This window comes from Temnothorax curvispinosus, unplaced genomic scaffold (genome assembly GCF_003070985.1).
Source record: "Temnothorax curvispinosus isolate PA1 unplaced genomic scaffold, ASM307098v1 QBEX01015150.1, whole genome shotgun sequence".
NCBI classification, from domain to species: domain Eukaryota; kingdom Metazoa; phylum Arthropoda; class Insecta; order Hymenoptera; family Formicidae; genus Temnothorax; species Temnothorax curvispinosus.
The window spans coordinates 4,628-13,296 of record NW_020224930.1 but is presented as its reverse complement, the minus strand read 5'-3'; the positions used below and the strand labels follow the sequence as shown (position 1 = coordinate 13,296).

The 8,669-nt window shown below is 37.8% G+C and overlaps 4 protein-coding genes across 4 annotated transcripts in view; 2 read left to right on the top strand and 2 right to left on the bottom strand.

Moving 5' to 3' along the window:
* Positions 1-1,074: 1,074 nt before the first annotated feature.
* LOC112465395 lies at positions 1,075-2,822 on the top strand. Its single transcript, XM_025032925.1, has 4 exons — positions 1,075-1,124; positions 1,208-1,472; positions 1,541-2,017; positions 2,098-2,822. The coding sequence occupies exons 2-4, from the start codon at positions 1,364-1,366 to the stop codon at positions 2,304-2,306; spliced, it is 795 nt and encodes a 264-aa protein (XP_024888693.1). The 5' UTR covers positions 1,075-1,124; positions 1,208-1,363; the 3' UTR covers positions 2,307-2,822.
* A 628-nt stretch (positions 2,823-3,450) lies between these two features.
* Positions 3,451-4,176, top strand: LOC112465387 (probable DNA-directed RNA polymerases I and III subunit RPAC2). The gene is made up of 3 exons (XM_025032915.1): positions 3,451-3,585; positions 3,667-3,764; positions 3,848-4,176. The coding sequence occupies exons 1-3, from the start codon at positions 3,466-3,468 to the stop codon at positions 4,053-4,055; spliced, it is 426 nt and encodes a 141-aa protein (XP_024888683.1). The 5' UTR covers positions 3,451-3,465; the 3' UTR covers positions 4,056-4,176.
* Positions 4,177-4,451: 275 nt separating this feature from the next.
* Positions 4,452-5,957, bottom strand: LOC112465386 (40S ribosomal protein S2-like). Its single transcript, XM_025032914.1, has 3 exons — positions 5,866-5,957; positions 5,087-5,432; positions 4,452-4,980 (listed from the first exon to the last, which is right to left on the bottom strand). The coding sequence occupies exons 2-3, from the start codon at positions 5,429-5,431 to the stop codon at positions 4,492-4,494; spliced, it is 834 nt and encodes a 277-aa protein (XP_024888682.1). The 5' UTR covers position 5,432; positions 5,866-5,957; the 3' UTR covers positions 4,452-4,491.
* A 366-nt stretch (positions 5,958-6,323) lies between these two features.
* Positions 6,324-8,669, bottom strand: part of LOC112465370 (guanine deaminase) — a 2,951-nt gene continuing 605 nt past the window's right edge. Inside the window, exons 2-9 of the mRNA XM_025032884.1 lie at positions 8,397-8,528; positions 8,007-8,294; positions 7,687-7,905; positions 7,458-7,565; positions 7,264-7,371; positions 6,980-7,145; positions 6,695-6,841; positions 6,324-6,600 (exon numbers count right to left, since the gene is read on the bottom strand). Coding sequence (XP_024888652.1) covers positions 6,401-6,600; positions 6,695-6,841; positions 6,980-7,145; positions 7,264-7,371; positions 7,458-7,565; positions 7,687-7,905; positions 8,007-8,294; positions 8,397-8,495 — 1,335 coding nt within the window. The 5' untranslated portion in view covers positions 8,496-8,528 and the 3' untranslated portion in view covers positions 6,324-6,400. The remainder of the gene's footprint in view (positions 6,601-6,694; positions 6,842-6,979; positions 7,146-7,263; positions 7,372-7,457; positions 7,566-7,686; positions 7,906-8,006; positions 8,295-8,396; positions 8,529-8,669) is intronic.

Sequence of the window (8,669 nt, the reverse complement as noted above, 5' to 3'; positions counted from 1 at the left end):
TTTCAGAGGCGATGCCGTGGGTAATGATAATGATCTCCACAGTAGCAAATGGGTAAACGACACTCTAAAGTCTCTAAACGAGGTAATTTTTTTTATAAAAATTATTCTTTACGTATTAACTACTTTATGTAATATTTTACGAGTTAGATAATTGAGGGTACAAAAAAATTAAAATGCTTTGAAAAATTATATATACGTCACATATAATGTAAATAATAATAAAACGACTATAAATAAATTTTTATAAATAAATGGCTCCCCCCTGCATACGAGATGCGGAAACGCTTGCCATGTGCCGCCACGTGGTCTTCTTTTTTTTTCAAGATGGCCGTCGAAGCTGCTTGCCACGCGGTATTGCTATGCGCTGCATACCACGTGGCGAACGTAAAAATTTTGCGAGTCAGAATTGGGGGTACAAAACAAGAATTAAAATGCTTTGGAAAATTATATATACATCATATATAATGTAAATATAAAATGACTATAAATATATTTTTATTTGTTCAAATTTTAATAAATAAATGGTTCCTGCATACGGGACGCGGAAACGCTTGCCACGCGGTGAGCTGCGACGCGGTAGCCAATAAATTTTAATTCAAACTTTCGGTTTTTACAGAAAAGCGACACGTTAAAGTCAAATAAAGGATTCTGACAGCAATATAAGTTTAATTTTTAGTTTTTAAAAAGCTTTATTTAATAATAAACTCAAGTTTTTTTAGTGGAACAAATAAATTACACAATAAAATTTATATATAAACTGTCAAATTATAATATTTCTAAAAAATCGTTTTTACCCCAATTGAATAGCAACATTATGCAGAATGTCCTTTAAAATTTTGGTTTATCCGATATAATCTTTTTATTGCAGTCTTTCTTCTTAATTTTTAAAATTAAGTTTAATATGTTTGCAATTCTTGTTAAAAGTGCGCTAAGATAAAGTGTTTGATTGTAATTTACTTATTCAGATTGGCAAGAATAGCTGGACGAAAGAGCTAGAAGATCAGCTTTGTGCTCTGTGGTATCGTACAACATAAGGTGCGATATCACATCTCCTTTCAAGTTTGTCCGATTTCCCCAAGATAGCGAAGAGAGTACTGGTGATTTCAACCGAACCACGATTGATTGTACGACTTATCTATCATGAGTTCTACAGAAATTATTTTAACAACTAATTTTGGCTGGTTAATAACTACAGATATATTCGTAGGAAATAATCTTGGGTATCATTGGCAATGTATGCAGCAGTGATAAAGCGGCCATCGATACAATAGGCCGCGATCGAGAGCTAGTCACACAAATCCTGAGCTATTTAAAATCCGACAACTCGTTAATATTGATTCAACTTGTCAAGATCTTGAAGGAAATGTCGGATCAAATCATAAAAAAAGCTCGATCAGTTTGGGTAGCTTATTTTACGAAATGTGCATTTTTCGGAGATTGTATAATCTCTATATTAATGACTTCGACTAATGGTAAGCACTGTAATTACACAAGAGAAATCTTTTGCATAATTAATATAATCCTGAAATCTTTGTCGCAGATGAATTACTAACCGGTACAATGGATTTGGTTGCATCTATATTTATTGGTGCACGTTTGGCGAAGAAAAACAAATTGTGGGAGAAACTGTTTAAAATTGACCAATTCATTGTTGCGATGTTAGAATCGTTTACGGGGATAATGGCGAGAGAAACGAGAACAATGAGAGAGACGAGTCGCTTTGAATGGAAGTTTGCCTATAACTGGCTTGGATGCTTAAATCTCATCATAATAGACCCCAACCACGTGGTTGAAGGCGAAATCTGTGATAATGGAGAGATGCTTTTGAAACTTTTGGAGATTATATATAGAATATTGGAACCGTGCAATAAGTTACATAATTTATATCCAATTCGGGAAGCAAGTGCCTTCCTGATTTACAATGCTACGTGTATACTGTCAAGTATCATAAATTATAATGTGAATGTGGGAAAAATAAATGACATTCTAGCGACTATAACTTTCTCCCTTAGAATGGGTAAGTAACACGATTTTTTTGTTTTGGTTGCGAATAGTAGACATATAGATAGTTTTTTTTCTTAACAATGTATGTATTAGTTTCAGAATCTCGTTTTAAAGAAGAGCTAGATCCCGAGGAACTCGTACCCGGTCTTTCAAATTACCTAGATAAATACTGGTTACGTATGTCACGTATTAACCGACAAACCGACCAACAGATTGCGGAAATATATCGTCAATGTAAACGCGATTTTGAGCAGTACGTAATAGGACTTGTCTCGTCACACCCGGGATACTCGACAAGTTGACGCAGCTGCCATCTTCGTTAGGTGTAATTAAAAATACGGGACCTGAGTAAAAATATGAGTTAACCCTTCGCAGAACACGTGAGGCTTTCAAGACCCAATCGATATTTCAATTTCGAATTTTACGCAGATTTTACGGATTCATAAAGAAAACGCGAACAAGAATCAAGCATACATAACGGTATAAATAGTTTATTAAAGCCTTTGAAAGTATACTTGAATTTTTTCAGCTTTTTTATGGCACCATTACAGCTTGAAAATCTTATCTGGGCATAAAAGATCCCCAGGTGTACGACGAAAGTATCAGAATTACGTGCGTTCTGCGAAGGGTTAAAATTATTTCTTGAATTTGTATACGAAAATATCTTGACATGTCTCGACAATATGTAGTGCAATGGTACAAACAATAGTACAAACGATAGTGCAAATAGTACAAATAGTCCTACATACAATAGTACAAACGGGAATATTATGCAATAAGTAATTTACGATATTAAGCAATATTATGCGTAGGTTGCACTGGAGACTCGATTATAATAAAATGTATTTTAAATGTATAAAGATCTGATTATATATATATATATCTCTATACATATATGTATATATACAGTCTATTTTAATAAATGACATTTTATATTTACCTAATTACATCGTGTACGTTTATAAGTCAAATAGCGTTCCCATATTTTTATTTATGAACCTTATACCGGATCTTACAAGCTATTGATATAAATTGTGAAATTTGAATTCTGCAAAATTAATACGCTTTTATTATCATAGTTTATGATTGGTGCAGAGTCTTTCATAGACTATTTTTATTTATCGAGCCATTATATCTACACGTTCTCAGATCAATTATGAATCGATTTTATCTTCAAAAAATCAGTCATTTAATTCTCGAAAGTAATTTCCATCGTATAGCTTGAGAGCTGGATTTCAAAATTTTGTTTCCTTGTCCACGATCAATGGATCTTTGACTTTAGCTACGTTCCATTTAGCGCTCGCAACACTTTTAGGCCGATATTAGTAGTAGGATCTTATATATAAGATCTGACTGAATATTCTTGTCACGGACCTTGACTAATGCTACATTTGAATGTGGCGCGATGTTCCCAACCAAAATTTGATTGGCTGTCGTATTCTTCGGCCGCCATTGTGCGCAATGAAAACACCTGACACCTGTCTTCTTACATCAGTACGATTCAAAGCGCACGTGAGTGTGGATCAGTATCAGCGTCATCAACACGGAGCACGGCCCGCGATGGAGAGACGTCTCTCAAAGGTAATACGATAACTAATAACGATAGTTAACGTGATAAAAGAGCTAAACGCGGAATTGTTACATTGTTGACTGTGAACGCAGCTGCCGGGGAATGACGCGGATAATAAGTATGGAACTTTCGTCTTCGCCGACGAGGGACATACCTTGGGAAACGCGCTCGCTTCCGTGATAAGCGAATAGTACGTATCGTTTGAAATTCGTGAATGTCAGTTGATCGTGGAATACCTTTTTCTAAAACACCTCTTCCAATCTCTCCCTGCAGCCCGAACGTCAAGATATGCGGCCACACCGTGCCACATCCGGCGGAGAAGAGGGTGCACCTCAACATCCAAACGACCGGTGAGAACGTGATCGAGGTGTTGAAACGAGGTCTCCACGATCTTGAGAAAATGTGCGACCACACGCTCAAGACGTTTGACAAATCCTACGAGAAATATAAATCTTCGCAAGACGCCTCCGACGCTACGTAACGCCGTGTCGTTCTCTTAGAATATTTCTAATATATTGCAAATACGTTTTTAAGTTGGTTAAGTATCAAAATTGCGTATATTAAAGGCGTAGTCAGTTTCTTAATAAAACAAATTAAAAAAAACAGTGCGGTCTTGATTAAATTCATATATAAAAGTAATGTACTGTGAACAGACAGATCTATCCAGGGTTTTTTTAATCCCCATTCATAATCAACGGTGCTGCTAGACTATCGTACATTCATCGACAAATCCTATGTGGTGATGTGCATGACGAAGGTTCAGTCTATTCTTTATTGATCCATTCTTTTCTATCCATTGATCTCGATAAAACGGTACAGAACAGGAAGCATTGAGTCAGGGGATTGAGGGAGAGAAATAAGATTTGTTTTACAATTTTTTTTTTTTTAAAGCGTTCCCAAAAGGCCTGGATGTTTATTTAGACAACTTCGGCCGCTCTCGCGCCGCCTTTGTGAGTCTTGGACAGATAGTCGGCGAATTCTTGGTACGGTGCTTTAGCCAGTGCCTGTTCCTTCCACAGGTCGGGCGTCAGATACGCGTAAGTTTTGGCGATCGCGGCGTAAGTGGCCTTGGCAAAGTTGCCGAGGGTGCAGGTCGATCCTCTGGCCGAGGTGTAGCAGTCCTCGATGCCGGCCATCTGAAGTAGCTTCTTGGGAACTGGGGCGGATACGATGCCGGTACCTCTGGGCGCGGGTATCAGACGCACCTGGACGGAACCGCACTTGCCCGTCACCTTGCACGGCACCGTGTGCGGCTTGCCGATCTTGTTGCCCCAGTAACCGCGCCGTACCGGCACGACGGAGAGCTTGGCCAGAATGATAGCGCCGCGAATCGCAGTGGCCACCTCCTTGGAGCATTTCACTCCCAATCCGATGTGTCCATTGCTGTCTCCAATGGCAACGAAAGCCTGTAAAATATTCCGATTTTAGACTCTTGTCTCTCGACATTTTTATGACACTTTTATGTTTTGTGTTCCTTTTTAGTTTGTTATATCTAAAAGAGAAAAGGTTTACCTTGAAACGTGTGCGTTGACCAGCTCGCGTCTGCTTCTGTACCGGCATAATTTTCAGAACCTCGTCTTTCAGATCCGGCCCGAGGAACTTGTCAATGATCTCGTATTCCTTGATGGGCAAAGAGAACAGGTAGATGTGCTCGAGAGACTGAATCTTGCCGTCTCGGACCAGACGGCCCAGCTTGGTGACCGGGACCCATTCCTTGCTGTCTTCCTTGCCGCGTCCACGGCCGCGTCCTCTGCCTCTGCCTCTACCTCCACGACCCCTCAGACCCCCGCGATCGCCACCGCGAGAGCCGAAACCTCCACGAAAACCACCGCGTGCGGCTGGAGCTGCGTCCGCCATTCTACAGTTAAAACAAAACTCATGATAAACTTAATGCCCGTTCTAGACTGGAGTATGATTCTACTCTCGGCTCATCCGAGTGAGTGGTGTAGAGTGTGTAGACGGGTAAAAATCTATAAGTTTGTGTATAGTTTATGTCACGTACACTACAGAAAGGAGGATGAGCCAAGAGTAGGATCATCCTCCAGTCTAAAACGGGCATAACCGTCCCGAATTAGTATGCATGTTTAGTAATCTTTGATACTGAAACTTGCGACGGTAATAACCTAAATGTGCAAGGCCAACATGCGGCATTTGATAAAATATCAGGAAATCCGATTGTTTATGCGTAATTGTTCATACAAGAATATTCATCTTTGTAATCGTCTCGCACAGATGAGCGAGAAATATGCAAAAGTTATCGTAACTGGAAAATTTCTAAAATGTACACTCACGTCACTTCTTTCCCTTTCCTCCAGAGGATCAGAGAATAGCCGGAAACATGAGGTGGAGACGGGAAATTAATATCCCTTCGAGATGGCGCGTTGTATGACGTTTTGAAAAATGGCGCGTTTCTATTCAACAATGCGTCGACTCACAATTTACAGTCAGATTCAAGTATTCGAGATATAAATTTGCTATATTATACTGTTAATTAAAATAATCATAAAACAGTATTTAATAGAAAGGACAAAAATAAATAAAATATTTTTCGTTAGAAATGATTCAGAAAAATATCGCTCTATTGTTCTAAATTTCTAAAATATAAAAATAAAAACGTAATTTTGCGGAGCCAAGAGTGTAATGTTTTTATTAAAGAAAAAATAATATTAACTCATTTAATTTATTCAATCGGCTTATCCATTGCAAAATTTATTATAAATTTGTTGTACCGTACAAAATAATGTAGAAATAATGTGCGAAGATAAATGCTTTTTATTTGATAGTTCCATGTTTTATGTTACAAAACTTGTAAAACAGAGGAAGTCCTTATTTAATTTTCCTGCCACTTACATATACTGACACTATATTACGTTCATCACCGCTGTATATGAATCTCTGAAAATTCTCCTCGAGCGTATATTTTCTGAAATTATTCAATAAGCTGTCTTTCACATTCAAGTCGACGATGAGAGCATCGAATTCTTTGCCTGCCATGAAATTACCGACTTTGTCCTCAATTGAGAGTGCTAAACACAAAATTAATATAATCAATACAATTGTAAAAAGCATTTTGTATATGAATGTATAGAGCATTCTTAATGTATACCGTCAACCCCTTACCTCTAGCACCTCCTAATGTTGCCATATAAAAAGCGTCTTTGTAACTAAGCGGTGTATAATTGTCTCTTGTCAAGGACAGACAATTTGATACTCGTAAAACCGATCTCATCTCGTCCAATATACTGTAACTGGCTCCACCTGAAACATCTAAGAAGACACATTCATTTTTAACGTGATGAACATCGTGTTGCAGTGTATATTAATTCAGTTAAATCTTAAAGCTTGGATATTAAGTTAAATATCCAAATTATTGGCATAAAACTTGTACAAGAATTCTTGTGGCACCTGTTCCAAGTCCAACTTTGATACTGTTAGCCTTTAGCCTCTGTACGTCGCAAAGACCGCTTTTCAGATACGTGTTCGAAGAGGGACAGTGAATCACAGCTGTTCCTCGTTCTTTGAGAATGGCAAGTTCGCTGTCCGCGAGATGAACTCCGTGCGCTAATACTGTCTGTGAGACAATCAGATACACTATATGAGTCTAACTGGGCTAATCATAGATTTTCGTGTAAAAGAAAACGAAATATGTTGTTTCAGTCTATTTCGTATAGATTAATGATATATTATACCTTATTAGTGAGAAGACCAGCGGCGTCATAAACAGCCGTGTATGAAGGCTGGTTTGGAAAAGCTGCTTCTACTGCCGCTATCTCGTCTTTATTTTCAGAGATATGAGTCTACGGAGAATGGGGAACACTTTGTATTTATATAACAGACAGCATTGTACGTTGTTGACAGCATATCGAACTCAATAAAAAAATACCTGTATATGTAAATCTTTCTCTTTAGCGATCTTTGCCAGCTCTTGCATTAATTCCATGTCACAACTCAATGCAAATCTTGGCGTGATGATCGGCCTTACAAGCGGGCTCTGCAACAAGTTTGGAGCAATGTAATATCTTTCTGCAATTGATTCCTACATTATCTGTAATTGAAGAGCCGTCATCCTGTCGCGATGTCGCAGGCAATAAAATACGAGAGTTTGCATTTACCCCTATTCGCTCAATAGACTTTATGAAAGCCACGGTTTCATTAATTGACTTCTCGGTGCTTTCGCAGTATCCATCGTCACGCGGTGCGTTCATATTCACTTTCCCGATGAAAGCTCGTTGGCCCAGCTTCGCAGCTTTCCTCGCGAGGATCGTAGACGCCTCGGCGTATAAAGATGCAAAGTAACACGCCGTTGTTGTGCCCATTTTGACGGTTTGTTTCTGCAACAACATATGCGATATTTAACATAATAAAAAGTTATATGAATATCTTGAATAATTGTACATTCTGCGATAACATTTCGGTTAGAATCGCTAAATACCACGACTGCTTCAAAAACTTGTTCCGCAAATTTCGTATCAATGTACTCTCTCTCCAGCGGAAAGGTGTAATTCTCCAGCCATTCCAAGAGACACTTGCTGTAGCCCAGTCCAAGATTCGGAAACTGTACCGCATGAGTATGTCCGTCGATGAATCCAGGTATCATAAACTGTTCGCGTGACAAAATATTAACTTCGTCGTCATCTGCGAGAAATATTGTGAGAAAATCTGAGATATCATCATCTATCCCCTGTTGACTAGTCTGTGGATTCTCCATAACACGAATAATCTAGATATTGCATAAGATAATGTCACTAATATATCTCTGTTATTTTATATAAACTATATATATATGTAGTAAAAAAGTAAATGTAAGATATGTTAAATATACCTTGCCATCTTCAACAAATACAGCAGCGTTCTCCTTAATAATCAATTCCTCATTATCATCTATGCAAATCAACGCACCAATATAAACTTGTCGAACCATTGTGCTATATTCTCTATATGTAGATGTTTGTAACTGAAACAATTAAAAATATTATATACATTGCTATCCAGTTTTATAATTGCATTCAAGACATTTTAATTCTTTTATCTACACATTTTCTATCTGCAATTATTATTAACTTTCTTATTTTATTAGAAGCTATATATATTATAA

Excerpts from the sequence above, each read along its gene's own strand:
- LOC112465387 (XM_025032915.1), top strand. The coding sequence starts at position 3,466 with ATGAAAACACCTGACACCTGTCTTCTTACATCAGTACGATTCAAAGCG. Across the intron at positions 3,586-3,666 it reads TGGAGAGACGTCTCTCAAAG|CTGCCGGGGAATGACGCGGA; the intron begins GTAATACGATAA and ends CTGTGAACGCAG. Across the intron at positions 3,765-3,847 it reads GCTTCCGTGATAAGCGAATA|CCCGAACGTCAAGATATGCG; the intron begins GTACGTATCGTT and ends CTCTCCCTGCAG.
- LOC112465395 (XM_025032925.1), top strand. The coding sequence starts at position 1,364 with ATGTCGGATCAAATCATAAAAAAAGCTCGATCAGTTTGGGTAGCTTAT. Across the intron at positions 1,473-1,540 it reads ATTAATGACTTCGACTAATG|ATGAATTACTAACCGGTACA; the intron begins GTAAGCACTGTA and ends TCTTTGTCGCAG. Across the intron at positions 2,018-2,097 it reads AACTTTCTCCCTTAGAATGG|TTTCAGAATCTCGTTTTAAA; the intron begins GTAAGTAACACG and ends TGTATGTATTAG.
- LOC112465386 (XM_025032914.1), bottom strand. The coding sequence starts at position 5,431 with ATGGCGGACGCAGCTCCAGCCGCACGCGGTGGTTTTCGTGGAGGTTTC. Across the intron at positions 4,981-5,086 it reads GTCAACGCACACGTTTCAAG|GCTTTCGTTGCCATTGGAGA; the intron begins GTAAACCTTTTC and ends AATATTTTACAG.